This window comes from Antedon bifida, chromosome 6 (genome assembly GCF_963402885.1).
Source record: "Antedon bifida chromosome 6, ecAntBifi1.1, whole genome shotgun sequence".
Lineage (NCBI taxonomy): Eukaryota > Metazoa > Echinodermata > Crinoidea > Comatulida > Antedonidae > Antedon > Antedon bifida.
In genome coordinates, this window is record NC_136231.1 from 21,220,467 (window position 1) to 21,239,955 (window position 19,489).

At 32.1% G+C, this 19,489-nt stretch overlaps 3 protein-coding genes across 5 annotated transcripts in view; 1 reads left to right on the forward strand and 2 right to left on the reverse strand.

The window, feature by feature from the left end:
* Window positions 1-2,472, reverse strand: part of LOC144845921 (monocarboxylate transporter 13-like) — a 30,909-nt gene extending 28,437 nt beyond the window's left edge. Inside the window, exon 1 of the mRNA XM_078703438.1 lies at window positions 2,417-2,472. The gene's annotated coding sequence lies outside the window, so the exon portion shown is untranslated. The remainder of the gene's footprint in view (window positions 1-2,416) is intronic.
* The window catches only part of LOC144845929 (DGAT1/2-independent enzyme synthesizing storage lipids-like), a 142,047-nt gene extending 135,975 nt beyond the window's left edge, over window positions 1-6,072 (forward strand). Inside the window, exon 8 of the transcript XR_013612608.1 lies at window positions 6,061-6,072. The gene's annotated coding sequence lies outside the window, so the exon portion shown is untranslated. The remainder of the gene's footprint in view (window positions 1-6,060) is intronic.
* LOC144845919 (putative GMC-type oxidoreductase Mb1310) lies at window positions 5,364-19,246 on the reverse strand. 3 transcript variants are annotated; one of them, XM_078703432.1, is made up of 17 exons: window positions 19,130-19,246; window positions 18,681-18,795; window positions 14,833-15,103; window positions 14,187-14,252; window positions 12,687-12,832; window positions 12,300-12,367; window positions 11,668-11,717; window positions 11,288-11,413; window positions 10,801-10,917; window positions 10,432-10,527; window positions 9,759-9,872; window positions 8,184-8,240; window positions 7,425-7,519; window positions 6,725-6,917; window positions 6,455-6,507; window positions 6,192-6,359; window positions 5,364-5,901 (listed from the first exon to the last, which is right to left on the reverse strand). In XM_078703432.1, the coding sequence occupies exons 3-17, from the start codon at window positions 15,091-15,093 to the stop codon at window positions 5,772-5,774; spliced, it is 1,740 nt and encodes a 579-aa protein (XP_078559558.1). In that variant the 5' UTR covers window positions 15,094-15,103; window positions 18,681-18,795; window positions 19,130-19,246; the 3' UTR covers window positions 5,364-5,771. The 3 variants fall into 3 exon arrangements, with proteins under 3 accessions (XP_078559558.1, XP_078559560.1, XP_078559559.1); XM_078703434.1 differs by having other exon boundaries at window positions 14,833-15,122; XM_078703433.1 differs by lacking the exon at window positions 19,130-19,246 and having other exon boundaries at window positions 18,681-18,950.
* Between the last annotated feature and the right edge of the window lie 243 nt (window positions 19,247-19,489).

Below are 19,489 nucleotides of genomic sequence, written 5' to 3' on the forward strand. Positions count from 1 at the left end.
ATTTTGGAAGTAGACATAAGTTGAGTTAACACGTCTGTATTATTAGTGGAACAGAAAGGAGTCGGAAAACGTCCCTCTTTCAATAAAAGAGATGTTGGAAGGGAAACGATACTAAGCATTCAATTGTGGAAATCAAGTTACCTTTTATTAGTTGCTGTTTTGCTACCAAATTAGTTATATTTTATCTACATATGCCTATATGTTGTATTTTTATGGTATATTATTTTTCTCAAAATAATCTATAATACGTGCTGCGGGTTGAACAAGGATATTTGAAACATTACTTTGAGACATTTGGGATATCACACATGTATCTTTTAAAATAATTAATGAATAATTGAAATTATCTTATGACAAGAATAGAGAAATAATAATGGGCCTACATTACTCATAAATTAAGAATATTTTTTAAAAATCCAAAACAAAATTTGAAATTAGTTGACAATTAACACGTGACTTTTTTTTATTGCTAAATGTAACGTTACATGTAAATAATGGGATAAGTTATATTCCATATTTGGTATGAAATTGTGACCGAAGAATGAGTACTAATGGTACCAATTAAAAAAAATTAAGCAACACCTAAATAACAAAGTTATCTCCCAAAAATATCGTTTTGCACCAAAATCAAGCTTGAACTTATCTGACACATAAAACAACACTCTGTGTCACATCCAGCTTTCTGAAGTAGTTCAATATTTATGATAATGATGATACCGTTATAAACAACTTATTATTGATAAAATAGTTTGCAAATTGGGTCTGTAGGCGACGAACAATTCTGACGAATCCTAGCATGTGTATCTAATTGTCAATTTGACATATACATTAGGTTATATGTTGCTGTTCATATACCTACATATTTTATCCGATGTTCTGTAACCGCTATATACAAATCCATATAATATTGTAAACTCTGATTCAAAGTACGAGTTCAGTTTGATGACAATTTTTATGGTCTTTGGGTCTTTATCGGTAATTGTCTAATTTTATGTACACATACCATGTCAACAATTGAACTTCTTTCATATAGTAGGCCTAAGTGCATCGAGGCGTGACAGAGTGTTATGCATACTTAACTTCGATTGTTATAAGTTTAAGTTTAATACTTTTGTATCAAAGTTATTGTTATGCATTTTTATACTATAATACCTATAATCAACACAATACAAAATCGACATCAAAAATGATCAGAAAGATAAGGATAATGCTTCAGTTATTATAGAGATGAAAGACTTAGTTTTGGATTGAAATGATTGTGTTTAAAAGTATGTCAGGACAGACCTTTATTCTAAATTGTTCATCTGTTTATAACATGTGGTGCTACAGGATTTTTTCGATGGGAATTTTACTGATTTTTAATCTAGGTGCAGTAACAATTTTTGTAATAAAAAAAAGTATATTTTTTATTGATATACATACCTTTTCTTTATGACAAGTATCACAAACTTCATAAGTGAGGGTACATTTTGGTGAATGTTTATCTAACACTAAACAAAGTTTTGTAGCGCCAATTTTTAAACAGCCGGTGCTACGGGACTTTTTCGTAATCTTATACGATGGAAATTGTCCAGATTTTTAATCTAGGTAAAGTAACTATTTTTGTAATAAAAATAGTATATTTTTTATTGATATACATACCTTTTTAAGTATCACAAATTTAACAAGTGAGAGTACATTTTGGTGAATGTTTATCTAACACTAAACAAAGTTTTGTAGCGCCAAACGACACTCGTTCTGCTAAACCGCTTTCAAAAACGTTAAATTCATAGACTACAGTACCGGTATACAAATAAAATATGTAATTTATAAATGCATTAAAATATTTTTTAAAAACATTAAAATGAATGTGATTCTATATAAAATGACAATGTTACCATTAGTCATTATTTCTTGGATAAAATTGCTTATATATTTTAGATATGATTTTAACTTTTAAATTAACTTTTTTTTAACTAACATTAGAATAAGGAAATAATTTGCATGAAAACGTGAATGAATACTATACCTGTAATATATAATATACATTCCATTTTCAAAAAAAAATATAAGGCCCTATTTTAAAATGTGATTATTTGCCTTTGTTTTATATGAAATTTGATATGACTGAGAAATTTGCTCTTATCTTATAGCTGTACTGTAATTATTATTATTATATAATTATAATATTTGAGACATTTTGAACTGTAAGCCCTTTTTTATATTGTTTTTCTTTATTCTTTAAATATTGTTTATATTTCAAGCTATTGGAAGGCATGAAACGAACAACAAAAGACAACAAGGCTACGAAAGCTCACGCAACGATTTTCACAAGCTCGTTATATACGGGTGCAAAATAAATATTACTCTACAATTGTTCAACCGTAGGCCTATACGGTATAAAGTATTTTTATAAGTAATAATAGATAAAACTTACCAAACCTGTTGCTAAATTGAATGGACGGTCTTATGTTCCTCAATGCGTGAAGCCGGTAAATGATGAATACAGCTTACTACCAATAGCTTCTATAGATTAACTTCAATAGAGAAAGTGAGGGCGTTCCATAATACTCTAGTAGCTAGATCAACTTTCGTATGCACTTTGCGGTCCAGATAATTTTACCTAAGAAATTGGTTTAGGGTGGTCAAACACTCAATTATTTCTTGGTTACACATTTTGAGAATGTGGCGAAAGGTCAAAAGGTCAGGGTGAAAGGTTATAAGACCATTTCATGTGTGTGTGTAACCAAGCCAAAACGGATCTTGTTTGACCATCCTAAACCAATTCTGAGGTCAAATTCTCTGGACCTCAAAGTGCATACGAAAGTTGATCTAGCTACTAGAGTATAGTAAAAGTCATAGGCATTTGTGTGAGAAGATAACTCTTAATCGGCCCATTATTAGTCTCAGTTCGGAATTTAAGTTTTGGTTGTTTGCACCAGGACACAATAAATCCTCACACTTAATTAAATAGGAATTCATGCATAAAAAGTCCATGCTTACCGCAGCTTGTGGTTACCAAGCCTTGATTATCTGTATTATTATTATTATTATTATTTATTCAAGAAAGACATACAAAATACAATACAAGAAAATATAATATATTATATATAGTCACTAGCTGTCAGGAAATAAAAATAAAAATTACTCTCTAAAGCCTAAGCTAATAGGCCTACATAATATACATTCCATTTTCAAAAAAATATATGGCCCTATTTTAAAATGTGAACATTTGATATGAGGTTTGATATGAGATTTGATATGACTGAGAAATTTGCTCTTATAGCTGTACTGTAATTATTATCATATAATGATAGTATTTGAGACATTTTGAACTGTAAGCTTTTTTAGTCACGTGACTCTACAGCTCACTATTACCCCTTTCACACCAAAACTCCGGAGTGATCTCCGGAGACACCCCGGGGTTTACGACCTTTCAAAACATCGAGAAACTCCGGAGATACCCTTTTACACCAACCTAGCAACACCGGGGTTTATAAAATAAAATTGTAAATGTCGTCCTCTATTTTATTTGTTTACATAGCGACGATCATTAGAATCATTTTAATTAATAATATTTTTAATTAAATAATTACTTTCAAAAGTCTCAGAATAATATAATGTTTTATTGATACTACTTATTATTTTTTAAACTCGCTATATATTTTGTACGTACAAATATTTAAAGTATTTTGAAATAAAACTAAAGCAATGAGTGATCGTGTGAGGATGACCTTTTGACCTAAAACTCCGGAGTTTTGACGTTTGTAACTTTCACACTAAAACACCGGGGTGCACCCCGCAGTTCGCTCTCCGGAGAATGTTCAGCTGTTCAACCCCGCAGTTTTAAACTCCGGAGTTGCTTGATTTTACCTTTCACACCAAAACAGCGGGGGTCAACTCCGGAGTTTTGCTTTTGGTATGAAAGAGGTATATGTCGGTCGGTTGGTCGGTCAGTTGGTCGGTCGGTAAACACTAACTTGAGCACGCGACTGCAGTCATCTATATGACCTTGATTTATATTGTTTTTCTTTATTATTTAAATATTGTTTATATTTCAAGATATTGGAAGGCATGAAACGAATAAAAAAAAAGATATTAAGGCTACGAAAGCCCACGCAACGATTTTCACAAGCTCGTTATATACGGGTGCAAAATAAATATTACTCTACAATTGTTCAATCGTATATGGTATAAAGTTTGTATTTTTATAAGTAATAATGGATAAAACTTACCAAACCTGTTGCTAAATCGAATGGACGGTCTTATGTTCCTCAATGCGCGAAGCCGGTAAATGATGAATACAGCTTACTACCATTTTTCCTCCATGCTTCTATAGATTAACTATAACTTCAATAGAGATGTGAGGGCGTTCCATATGTAGTAAAAAGCCATGGGCATTTGTGTGGGAAAATAATTGTTAATCGGCCCATTATTAGTCTCAGTAAAATTCGGAATTTAAGTATTGGTTGTTTGCACCGACAAAATAACTCCTCACACTGTACTGAAATAGGAATCCATGCATGAAAAATCCATGACCGTAGCTAGTGACAACCAAGCCTTGATTATCTGTATAAAATTACTGTCTAAGTTGTCAATGTGTATATAGTTATATGTTGCTTGCCGATGGTCGATGCTAGCCAAAATATCCCAAAACAATTATAATATTTCATTTCGTGTACACAATTATAAACATAAAATGTCTTTGAACGCTTTAATTAATATCTAGGCTACGCATTGTCTTAGGCTAGTGGCTAATTGATAGCCGGTAATTTTGTCGCCAAGCAGAGTTCCCGGTGAAACGTGTAGGCCTACGTGATGCTAGTAGGCCAGACAGGGCTAGGCCGATTGCCAGTAGCCGGCGGTGAATGTTTTCCCCGTTTTTGTGATATTTATGACAATGAAAAGTTCCCTTCTTGTGGAGAATCAACATCTTTGTATTAACGAGAGCATTCATAATTTAAAAAAAAACTCAAACACTCGATTTCCGGAAAACACATCGGGTCTCGAGGAGCTTTACCTATATAAACCAGCCATGCGCAGTTGATAAAGCCATAATGATAAATTAAAGATATTATAGAGGGCACTAGATTTCGTCACAAACCAACCAAACTGTAATACCCTGTTTTAGAAACATATGCGCATGTGCAGATTGAGTGTTTAATGGAATGCGTAACAAAACTTCTCGCATGTTCTATTTACAGAAAATTTGTTAATAAAAGTTTACATAGAAAAATTGAATACGCTTCATGTTTACTCTCTTTTACCACATATACTTGTTTTTCGATGTATGAATTACACATTTGGTAGAACGCTGGTGGCGCGTATGGTGATCAGATTGACAACACACAAAATAAGGTAATACTACACATTTAGTTATTTAAAGTTCATATTATTAGTATTTATTCATGAAGACTGTTTTATTTTTAAACGTAACTCATAACATCTTCATCTATATATATAGATTATTATATTTATTTATTTATTATTTTATTTATTTGATTATTATAAAATAGGCCTACGATGAAACTGTTATAAACTGGGTTATTCGTTTTCTTTATACAGTATTTAAATTCTAAAGGTACAAACTAAATGAATTGTATTATAGCTTTCTTTACAATTTGCCTCGATTGATATACTACCTGTATCGTTTATTTTATTTCACCATATTTCCAAAGAATAATTATATTAACAATATTATTTATGTTTCCTAGGCCTAGTATTGGCCTGCATACCTAATATATAATAGTACCATGTTCCATGACACGATATACATAATCTCTAAGTCCTACTTATGTTTCAGATAAGATAATAGTTGCAGCTTTTTGACCAATCATAATGCTTGGTGCGTTTGTATTTCCCGACGTCACTTCCGGCATAATTGACGCATCAGCAACTCGTAGTCCATTTACACCTTTAACTCTGAAATAATTAAATGGAATAACATAAAACGCATATTAATGTTGATTTTCAAGCAAAGCAGGCTGTTCTCTTCGTGGAGGAACCCCCATGAAATATTCAAATAACTAAATATTCATCATCGGCGGCGGTACCAATAAAGTGTAAACGTATTTAGGTAAGAGGTTAGGTAAGTAAATCATTATACACTTTACTACCAAGTATAGATGTCACTCTCTCCTATGTTATGTTACGATTGTTGTCATTAGGTAATCAAGGTATTATTATGTGTAATAATGAATTAAGTTTAAAACCTGAGTTTAGGATCAACAACTGTAGATGGATTGTCTGCCGCCCCCATACGACAAGTGCCAGTAGGATGGTAAATAGTTGTTGCAAGGTAACGTACAAACTGTTCCCGGTATTCGTCAGTATATTTATTAATTTGAGTATCAGTAACGTCAGGAAGATTTAGTTTAAGTCTAAAAGAAAAGAAACGTCAGTGCTGACAATATCTTATTTTGATACAAACAGTTATGTTATTTTGTTGAAATACTTAAGAGCATTATACTTTTACCCAAATGGTTTCATTGCCTCTGTTGCAGCGATCTTCTGGCAAATCTCTAGCCCCTAAGGTGATAAAAATAGACAATATACTATACTGGGATTATTGGGTGTGTATGGGCCTGAAGGGTTACTGTAAAAATGTGTAAAAACGTAAATACATATTTAAAGGCGAACTAAGGAAAACAAATGTGCAATAGAACTGGTCATGATTTAAAGGAGGGCCAAATTGGTTGATGAGCTAAGCTTGGTAGATTACATTACAAGGAAATGCTTGGACTACCTTTGCCAATATATCTACATCTCCTTGATCTGACAGATAGTTTGGCTGTATAATAGGTGGCGCTGTTGGGTCAGCACTGGATAATTTGATGAAACCATTACTCTTCGGATGAAGCAACACCGGTGCTAGTGTGATTCCTTCAAATGACTTGCGTTCATCTTCTGGGATATCATAGCCCAGGTCAGTTTTGTATCTGTAAAAATCGTAAATATTTGAAGTCAAATAGAGATTCATTAAAAACACAAATCAATTCAGCGAAAGAAAATGTTTTTAAAGAGTGTCTGTTAAACTCCTTCTCTAACAAACATTTGTTCGCAAATTCCGAGTTTACCACTATTTTGAAAAGTAATTTTTAGTCATTTTCCAGCTGCATATGACTACAGAGAGTTTGGTTTGATTGGCTGAGTTCATTGCCCACCTGCAAAATAGCTCTATTGCTTTCTTTAGGTACTAGCCAACTTTGAAAAACTTTTCTTGTAAAACTCGGAGTTTGCTGAAGTTTGCAAACTACAATTATCTAGTGTGAACTAAGCTTGTAATGAGGTGTTCCACTGGTAAGTTCAACTTTATGAGTTTTGTCTATAAGGGGTTGGGCTGAAATTTTCTTAGTTCGGTACTTTAACAATTTGCCATGTACCATGGGGTTAAAGTGTAAATATGATGTTTTATATTGTATTATGATTATTCAGAGGCACCATACCTTTCTTCATAATTCAGTACACTAAACTGATGTATGCCTAGTGCAAAGTAACTTGGAACTAAGATAATTTGTATGTCTGGCCATTCGTATTTTTTCTGTGAAAAAAGATGTAATCATTTTATGAGAAAATGATTTATTTTATATCAACAATAATCTGTTCGTCCACTCCTTTTTAATAGAAGTATAATGCCTGAGACAACAATTGAATTGAACACATAACGTGCTTTATTGTTAAAAAATAACAAGCTAAAGGATCTTGAGATTTAGAAAAGGAAAATCAGGAGGACGATGGCACTTATAATGATGAAGACAAGTATTAATGTAATAATTCAAATCAAAAGAGTAAAATACAATAATTGAACCTGCCTTCACGATACTAATAAACAGATTATTTTATCTGTTTTTGAATGTTTTTTATTATGCGCATATAAATTGAGTGGGTTTTCTGTAGCCTAATTTGTTTGTTTTTAGACGCGTGCAACGCGACTCTACAGCTCACTTTTTGGTCGGTCGGTAAACACTAACTTGAGCACGCGACTGCAGCCATATATATGGCCTTGTTTTCGGCCAAGTAGTACTGTAGTTTTATAACAAGAGTATATTTTTATTTAAACACAATCAGGTTTTTACAAAAAAAAAGGAAGGAACAATCCCACCGACAAACCATGTTTTTCTATAAGTTATGCTGTCCTTATTTGGGCAAACTGGTAATTTTAGGCCTTACTATGAACTCTTAAATGTACCATTATAACAACTAACCTCCAGCCCACTGTTTAAGAACGCAACAGCTTCAAGACCATTCGTTGACAGCATTCCCTGAATAAAGAAATAGTAAAAAAGGAATGTGTGTTTACTGTTTTTTTCTCAAACACTAAAACGTGACCATGCTCGACTCACTTTTGTTTTAAAAAAATCTGACGGCTGTCGAGATAAAAATAATTAAGGATATTTCAATTTATATGTCTGTAATTCATTTGAGAAAAATGCATCAATTATGCAGAATATTCATGTATTATTACTATTTTCTCTCTAACTAAACTAGGCCTAGCCTCGTGGTTTTAGCATCGACATAACGTAAAGTGTTTGTGCAGAAAATTGCGATTGATAGTGATTCAATTTTATGTTTAGTCTTTCTAAAATGGTTTCGTAGGCGTAGGCCTACGTAAAACGAACGATCTTCTATTCTAAGATTTAAGGTTTTGTTCAATGTCACTGCTAATTATTATTTCGTTATGAAAGTTTCAACGTTAACAGCATCAATTAACGTCGACGGTGAAATTTTAGTGTAGTAGTTTTATTTACTTTACTTTTGGTCACAACCAATAAACTATTTTCATAATATTTGTTCCTACTCCAGGTGTTTTGGAAGAAGAATTATCATCAGCAATCACATTCTATCTGTGAACCTTTGCATAGGTAGACCTAATTACCAGGGGAGTACAGTACTGCACCTGCAATCAATATATCAGACGTCAGTTACATACCCCCTTGCGATAACATATAAACCTTGGTTCCTTTACAAAAGGAAACATTCGAATGTAATCAAATGTGAATTATAATTTCTATAGACTAGCAGACTTCTCATCTTTATCGTTTAGAAATTATGATTCGCAACATTACAGAAACTAAAATTATTGAATTACAATAGCAACTAAAAATTTATAGTTTTTTACTTGAGAATTACCACTTTTACTGAACAGGAAAATAAAAAGAACTCAGTTTAAAAACCTGAATGGTAGAGAAATAGTTTATACTAGGTCTATTGGTTATTGTTCCAACACGCTGTGGCAACCGTTGTTTAGAAATTTAGAAAATAATCAAACAATCCGTTTTATAAACATCAATATCTTTTTTGTCCAACGTAAACTATTTAGTTATTAATTTGAGTTAGTGACGTCTATTGTTTAAAGATGTATTGTCCCCCTGAAAAAATATTTTTTTCAAATTTTGTTGTTGAATATGCCATTTGAATGTCACATAGTAGTTATCCTCTTTGACAAAAAATTGGACCGAAAAAAATGTATTTACCTGAAAAATCAGTAATTTAAAGCAAAAAATAGTCAAATTGGCTGCCAGTCAATGGTTTTTGGTTTAATTTAACAATTTATTTTTGTCATTTTGTAAGTAAAAACATTTTTTTTTCGTTTTTTTTCTATGGAAGTGATTAACTTTATTAAAACTACAAAATAACCGCTCCAAAGTCTGATTTAATTAATCTTTATATTTCAGGTTTTTGGGGGACAATACATCTTTAAAAGTAAAATTGTGTAATTCGCTGACGATTTTATGTTACAATATTATGGTGTACTATTAATTATATCTAAATTACATTACCTTCTTCTGAAATAAATATTTCATTTTTGATGAGAATGTTGCAGCATATGTGTCTGTGAGCATTGTCTGTGCTCCTTGAGTACTGGTAGCTATTACTGGAAGCGCCAAATGATCCTGTGAAGCAATACATGTTTATCAGCTTTGCACGAGAAGCTATTTTTAATATTTACAGTTATTAAAAATGGCGACACATCGGGCTCGGATATGATTAATTAAGTAATGATAGCCTACTAATTAATTGTAATGATCACACGCAAGTATGTTGTAGAAAGAAGTTAGTTAATATGGTAAATTGTTGCTACATAACAAGGATAATAAAATAGCCCATAGTGCATTAGACTCAAATTATGGTTATGCAAGCAATATTTACCAATTTTAAAATGTTTTATTCATACCAAGGAGAGAAACTTGTCTAATAAATGAGGAACAACATGCACTGTGCCTACCACATTTCTTTATTTCAGAGGAAATAGTAGTTAATTGAATCAGAAAAGCATATGCCAAATTGCCAAGGAACTGAAGTAGGCAATAACAATGTGTGCCATAAAAACATGCTTGCTTTAATTCTAGTTGAAAATATATCATATCATAGTATAAACATCATGATGATGTATATTGATATACTGTAATAGACAGACTAGTGGTAAATCGTAACCTAATAATCTATTATTACCTGCAAATTCCTACCGACGGCAGGTAAATTCACTTTACAGTCAATACCGACTTCTTTCAAATCTTCCTCAGGTCCTATACCCGACAAAAGCAAGATCTGAAATAGAAATGTGTAAATAAACATTAAAACAGCAATACTACAAATTTAATGATTTAGTTTATTCAGTAAAGCTATATGTGGCCTATACAATTAGTTTGAATTCAAACATATGTTTACGTACTTCCAATGCAAAAGAGAACCTGGTTTACGGACATGGGTTTGTATATACAGACCAACAATAGTTGGTATCTAATCTTTTAGAATTAACTCATTCATTTTAAATAATCCTCAATAATTAGGCATACAATAATAAACAATAATTGTGCCTACTTGTGGTGATCCAATTGCTCCTGCAGATAGGATAATTTCTTTTTCTACTGGAATAAATTCATCTTTACCATCTGACGTTACATACACACCTGTTGCTCTTCCATCTACAACTTCGATCTATGAAAAAGAAACGTACAAGACATATTGTATGTAAATTGAAAAAGAGCAATCACACCTCGAATCGACCATCGTACTCGCCAACCTCATGTGAATTGACAATACATGATCAAGTATATTTCAATCTTCAACAGAAGATAAAATATCTTCTTGCTTGATAGATCTTTATTCATATCCACAGTATTCACACAATGTCGTACTCGGCTCGTACTCGACGTTATAAGTCATTCTCTAAACAAACGGCAATGGCAACTTCAATATCATTTCAGAATGTTTACATTTTCTCGTTTACAAATTTAAGTAATTTTTCAATTTATCATTCACCATTTTGACTTTATGTGTAACAAACCTAAGTTGTAGATATGCTAACCTTGGTGACCAAAGTGTTGACCGATATTGTGAGATTGTTTCTTCTCTTAATTGGTTCCAAGAACGCTTTAGCTGAGCTGCATCGTTCTCCATTTCTAATCGTTGCTGGAAAATCACCAAATCCAAACTACGTGAAATACATGGAAAGAATAATAGTGTCACTGGTCTATGTTATGTGATACAACAATATTTAAGTTGCATTCCCGCACCATATATTGAAACAAAATCAAATGGAAATAATACAATTTTAACAACGTCTGTGGGGAACGAAATAGTATTAAATGTTCACGATATTGTTACAAACAATGTATCGCAAATGATTAGGACTATGTGTAACATTTGTGTTAACATGTGCACTGTATAGACTGAACTGATACTTACAATGGACTTTCCATTAATATCAGGTGTCTTCGGATAACCAAGTTCAATACCTAGCAATAAATTTAATGACATTTTAAATTAATTGTTATAAATAAATATTTGAAACAGTTTTAGTACTGTTGGGTATATTTGTTTCCAAAAATTGGATTGAAAATTAATCATTCTAAATGAACATATCTTTATGCACATTTTTCAAAAAGAAATAAGCTGCGCTTCATCGTAAAGAAGCTATGTATAACAATGTATAGCTGTTTCAATAAGCGTAATACTATGTTCCATCTTCAATAAAATCATGGATCGGTAATTAATTAGAAGTAAAACTTCTTTTACCTGATTGTGTAATCCTATATAATGATGTTGTTAAATAAATAAAATAAATACATAATAAATTAAAATAAATACATAAAAAATAGTGTTTATCTGTATATTATTTTCTTATATAAATGTATACCACTGGGTTAATCTTCAATATTAGGAATACATACTGTACAAATTGGAGGCTTAATATGCGCTGTTTGACTCATGTTCGTCCAATTTTGAACGGAAATTAGTTCCATACGCTGGTTTCAGCAATGTTCCTAATATAATATTTGTTTACGTGTGAATAGGGGAAAAACTAAAAAAAAGCTTACCAGCTTCAATGAACGCTTTGGCCATCGGTGTTTTATAACTCTGCTCAGTAACGGATAATCCAGGTTCACTGAAAAAGAGAAAATGTGAGTAAACAAACAAGTTTAAAAATAAATAAATTTGGACCCTGGAACAACTTACAGAAATGGGACGTAAAGCCGTTGGTTCCGTGTACATATTAATAGTGTACGTTAAAGAACTCAGTACAAAATACGAAAAGTGTAAGGGGATCATTGGTTTGATGATCTGGTAGGCGCTGCACTGGTGGCTGCAGTTAATAATACATTTTCATATCATACATAATTATCATTTATAAAACACAATTAACGCGTTTACAATAGACCCAACAACATTTTACTACTGTTTTAGTTTATTGCTAGATTAAATACCTTAGATTGTTTTCCAATTTTTCAAAACAGGGTAATATGTCTTCCCAAGCCCAGTTCTCGGCTCCCATTTCAGCCCATCTGTTAAAATCTGCAGGGCATCCTCTGATGTAAGCCATGTTGTTGATGCTACTCGATCCTCCTACCACCTAATGTTAAGAATGTATTATATAAGCATAATATTATATCATTTTTTAGTATTTTTTATTAAGCCTTTACGTCGTATATCATATTTTGGAATAACATCCAAAGAGATAAAGCTAAAGATGGCAAATCAAAAACATTATTACAAAACACCACTGACTTATGACACCTCAATTTATCACAAAGTACACGACACCTCAGTAATATAAACTACAACGTAAAAACAGTAATCTGGGTTATGTTACAGGCGTAGAACTTAAGTGACTACACAAAATAGCGTCGTCACAAAAAGTATCGCAACTGATTGGAGATGTCAAGAATATACCATTACTATGATTACTACATGCTTGTTACCTTGATGATATATCGACGATTTATCAAACATTATGTATAGAAGGATTAAAAACAATGTTATCTTTAAAGAAGACAAGCTTACGATAACATAATTCCTGTAGTGAAATACACATTGAAATAAAGATTGCCTGAATCTCTGTTTTCACGATTTTCTTGAAAACATGTACCGTAATCAGTGGTTTTCTTTTGGATGAAAAGCAATATGTAAACGATCGTACATGAGCATTAATGAAGTATATGAGTATGAAGATAAAAACTTAATTTTAGGGCCTACCAATAGACTTTCGTAAAACTACAATAGAACATAATGTATTAACGATTAAGGAAACGGAGGTTAAGAAGAAGAACCAATGCAATGTGTTGGTACTATAATATCGACAATAAACTAAAGTTTTAATAGTCTTCCTTATGTTTTCCAGCATCTTAACAGCGTTGGCTTTCTCAGAAAGCTCAAGCAAATTAGAGTCGATGTTTTGTTTTTGATTATGCTAAGCACTGTCTTTTTTTAGTAGACCAATCAAAATAAGTATCACGTAGGTATAGAAAACGCATGTATATAAACACAACAGGCAAAGAACATTAATTCTAAACCGCCCGGTGATATACTGAAATTTAATTAATTAATTTGAAACAATAATGATGAGGAAATCTGTGAGAATGAGAAAAAGTCGCTCCAACCGAGACTCGAACTCGGACCGTCTGCTTGATATGCAGTTGTCATATATATATATTTATAAATCCAATAGCAAATTACTGAAAAAATGACAATGCTGTGGGTATCAGTGGCTGGATCTCAATGGAGATACAAAAAAAAAACGAAAAGCTAAATCAAAACGATAAAGTAAAACAGCCAGAAAAGTTAGCAGAGCTTTCGAGCAACACTAGCCCTTCATCATATACGAATAGATATTTACGATTTGGAGTTTTACTAATAATATTAAATACAGATAAGAAACGTTTTTTTCTTTTCTAATCAAGTTAAGGAAGAAAGAATAATCAAATTACCTTCCCCCGAGGCCAGTTGCATTTTTGGTCTTTCATCGCCTTGCAAGCGTGCTTTTGCGATTCAATCTGCGAACAAAATAGAACAGATAATAGGTTAGAGCTTATCATCTAGCTTATCATCTATAGTAGGCCTATAGGATAAAATGTTGCTTGACCTATTTTGTTAAAAGTTATATATTGAAAATGCTTCGGGTATATTGTAAAAACTATTGTAATACTACATTAAATCGTGTAGTTTGTTACTCTTTTTAAAGTAAATTACAAGAATAAAATATTGTTCGAAGACTATGTACATTCGTTATGATGATAAAAATCATCCTAATAAAATCAGGGAGCTGGTACAACCAACATGAAAATAACAATCCATGTCACTTAATTAGTATACAGGCCTACCAGTAACGTTTTCCCTTGTGGAGAAGAGAAATGATAAACTTATATTATTGCTTATTAAATGTTATGAGAGACTTATATTTGGTGCCCACTGTTTTGCCATGGGATTCGTAATAAAGTTTATATAAACCACAATCTAAATATCCACATATTGGTGTGTTTCTTGTAGTCATTTAAATTGCGTCTATAGGCCTTTACATGAATTGAAACCTGTAAAAAATGGTCACAAATGTTAACAAAATATATTTGTTCTTACCTCAAATTTCCAGTCTACATCCGACCGCTGTAAAGTGGCTACTGCTAGTGGTACGTGTATTTCGGGTTTAGTGTCTTCTCCTCCAGCTTCTATCAGCAGAACATTGGTATCTGGATCAGCACTTAATCTGTTGGCTACAACGCAACCCGCACTGCCAGATCCTACCACTATATAGTCGTATTTATCTTCAAGATTGTACTTGTTGATCTTCTGTTTAGTTCGTAACCAATCCATCAAGAACGCCAAAGATGTTACAGCCATAATTATTTATCTATAAAGTAAAATGAAAACTATACCGTTTGTTAAGTTGGAATACAAAAACATTCGACTAAACTTCTAAAGAACAATAAAAACATGCTTCTTGGCCAAAGGTTGGGGTTCGAATAAAAGAGTTTTGTATAGTGTACAATGGATATCAAGAGACAATTAAAACACAACAATCGAATAAAATATGCCATTCCAAGGGTAATTTTAATACTTTTGATAAACTTTTCCATAGCTTTTTGTAAAATATGAACCCAAATCGAGGTCAGAATTACTAGGCACTAAACGATCATAGTTTTTACTGCCAGCAGCAATAACTGGTTTTTGTGTAATTGAACTCGTTTTTCTGCTTGAGTTGTTTAAACTTCAATAAGTTAACTGTAAATAATGTAAGAGTATATTCTTATCTATTTGACACATTATATTCAAATAAGGTTTATAAATTATTATTATTATTAATTATTTATATATAGACGAATAAATTTATCTTGTCATTAGTTGAAATATCTCCCTTTAATTATTCGTAAATGGAATAACAAATATTGCAGATTCATTCTACTGACATTTCTTTTGTCTTTTGTCCAGTACACATTCAATATGGACAACAAATGTCAACAAATTAATCTGAGGCGATCTTGGACATTTTTAACTCGATCCTGTCGCATCTCTACAAGAAGTTAAATTTCTTTTATCCTATAACTATACTACCACGTATGCAAATCTCGTTGCTAATAAATAATGTTTTTCGAAGCATGCATTTAAATGAATGTGTGGTGGAAAAGTGTATAATAATAATAACATGACCGTATTGACGTCCCATGAAGAGCTAGCACTGCTATGTTTGCCTTCCGCAATGCTTCGATTTGTCTGGCTATATTATTACTCCTTCCTCGTTAAATGTCATTAGCAATTAGCCTATATTATACATGGTATTGAGTGGTTCTAACATGTCAGAGACAGTCGGATTTTCTGTATGGTTATGGGCCGTTTTCAAATCTAGCCTATTGATATGGTTAAATAGGCCTACATTGAGACATGCTTGGCTTGTTTGGAGGACCATATTTCCAGGGACGAGTAGGCCCTCTGTAGGCTACACATCTAATATAATTGATGTTTGAACTTTCAACATTTCCTACTTCAAGCGAGTAAAACCGCAGGGACAACATAATGTACGTACCATATTCGATGCAATACTCACAGTTTGTGATCGTTTTTCCAATCCGAATTTTGAACAATTGGTAATAAATTGGTTTTGGAATTTCCTAAATGCTCTATTCTTTAAACCCAATAGGGAAATATTTATGGTGACGCAAGATGTAATAAAAAGCTGTATTCATAAAGTGCATGTTTTTTTAAAATCTTCAGGTCAATACTCCGTAACCATCTAAAAAATATTATATCAAAATACTATTATTTTCATAGCTGTGAACGCAACGCGTTATATCCATCATCCATATATTATGTAGTTGACCTAAACCAATGAAGGAAACTTTTAAGGTAAACGCTCGTTAATTTAATAAGTAAAGTCCCGGTAGGAGGGTGGTGGAAATTATGGTAGAGAACTTGATTTACATTGATAATTTCTTAAAATAATAAGCCAACAAAAAATATCATCATTGAACAAAACGATTATAACATTGAATTTAAAATATAACAAGATTGTAAATAAACAATCAAACAATATCATGTTATCTTATTAATAGTAATAAGAAATATAACTATTAATTTTAATAATAATTATAATATCAATTGCAAAACATTAAGTGTAACCAGCATGGGGTTAAGGTTAGGTCAAATGTCAACTTAATGAAACATTAGATCTAATAGTTGTAACTATATTTCCAGTGATGTACCAAACATAGAATTAAGTATAGGTCACAGTAACACATTCATTGACTAAATTACATTTTTTTACATAATTTTTAATTTAAAGAATATTGAACAATTAGTTTTTGAAAGTGTTGATAGTGTAACTATGGATCAGCAAACAACAAAAATCTGGCATTAGATACAATAATGAACACGCCAGAATATCTCTAAACTAGTGAGTGAAAATGTTATAAGACTATCATTTTGGCCTCTATACTGTAGTCTTTCAAAATGTATTCTGTGTTGTTCTTGCACGATCGATTATCAATCATATTGAATAATAATCGACAATATTTGTGTATAAAAAGGTATAGGTCATTTTGATAATTTCAAACGTTTAATTCATTTTTACTACTTTTGTTTCTAAAAAGTATTTTTTCATCTCGTAGACTTTATAACCCGTATTGCTGTGAAAACCTACCGCGGAATTCAACATTATGAAACATACTGACTTTTCTACTAAAAAATGTGATGGTAGGCTTTCTAAACTAAAACAGAAAAAACAAGTACTAAAAGTTCAAGTGTCACACGACAAGACACGGCTCTGTTCGCAATAAATTAATAACGAAATATTCGAGGGAATTGATGTTTGGCACACAAAGTATTTTGCCATTGTTTCGTTGGAAAATATGGAATCTTTAGTTTAAATAAATCACAAATGTATGATCGCTCGAGGGGGTCATCGTGTGCCGCACGAATATTTTACTTCTGTCACACCAATCATGTACTGGTATTTCTGTCAGATGTGTTCGTCATCAAAATATATAAATATTCTATATTCATAATACGGATACTTTCTTTTCGTCTTAAAACAATACGTAAAATAATGTTAATTTAATTTAAACAATAACTGGAGAACGACAGTGACGCGCATTGTGATCCAATTGTTAGTAAATTGTTAGATCAATTCATTATTTGATGATCTGAAAATACCACCACAGAACGGCGGAAAAAATATGACCTTAAACAATTCTGTTCGTGATTAGATTATTCATAATAATATAATAAGACTGAGCTCAGTGACCTGTCAGAAAGTCACTCCTTAGTGGGATATATATAAGTGTGCGTATATATACGACAACAAATATGGGGAAGTCATGATTACAAACATAACATTTGCATTGTGTCACACGTAAACCTACAATCTGAAATAGGCCTATAATAACAATTTATGTTTTTCAATACAATAATATTGTAGTACGCCTTATAATGATATGTACAGTGATGTTATATTAAAGAAGACGTCCTTGATATAAATAGAGAACAAAATAATGTAAATGAAATATAAAGTGATCATTATCTGAACATGGAAATACCACGACTTCTACGATAAAACCGTATATAAGCATGTCTAAACTAAGTTTCGTAATGTGTAGGCCTGCCCTATCAAATATTGCATTCAACTTATTTTTGTAATCCCATAGCATGTTTCTCAAATACATTCTGTTGTTTGACATTCTGAAAAACTGTGGATAGCTGGCCTACGTATAGTGTAGGTTGAATTGAATTGAATTTGCAATCGTCATACACTATTGAACGTACAGGTCCAAGTGGTCCTCATCAGTTTTGCTTGACAGATCATTTTGAAAACGCAGATAATAATAAAAACTAGAAAATTATATACTATATGTCTACGAATGCATTGGAAAATACCGAAGTATCTAAAATACGTATCAGAAAGCATATAATAATTAAAATGTTGATAGTTTACTTACTGTGGCTTCTGTCTTGCTAAGTACAGTACAGTGAAATAAACAACAATGTTAAAACTCTTCACTGGATATAAACGTAGGCGCGGCAGTTTATTTAAAAACGATGATATAGAGGTCGCTGTTTACAATCAATGGAAAAAGATAAGACATTATGTTTAGGATACCATGTTTAAAACTGTGCAGAAGGCAGTATTCATGACTGGAATACAATTTTACAATACAATTCCACCATGCTGTGAAGTGACAGATACAAAATAGTGAGAATATTTTGTGCAAGCTCATATATGTTTTGGTGAAAAGCATGACACTGATTTCCCTGATCCTGACAAAACATCGGTTGCATTGCATTAGACTGTACAAAAGTGGACATAACATGTACAGTACTCGTATTGCAGTCTCTGTTATATCTTGAAAAGTGAAAAGATCTTGGAATTGAACGTAAGTAGGCCTACCATAAGGAGGATGTAGAGTAGTTAACGAGAAATCCTATCAATTACACCCAGAATCACCATTCTAAAACATGAATCATTGACAAGAAGAAACGTTGCTTTAATTAGCACAACGGCTCAAAGGAATCACTGTACCCAACAACCGTGGACAGGCAGGTGTGCGGTCAAAACAATGGACCGCCGCACACCTGTTTTGTAAAGCATAACATTCCTTTTGCTAAAGTCTATAAATGCACTCTCGTTTACAACAAGTACACACCATTTGTTGTTTAAACATGAATTTTAATTTACAGAGAACCGTCTAACAAATATCCTCTTCGATAGTTTATTAAAATAAATTACCAAAGGTATATTTTAGCAAAT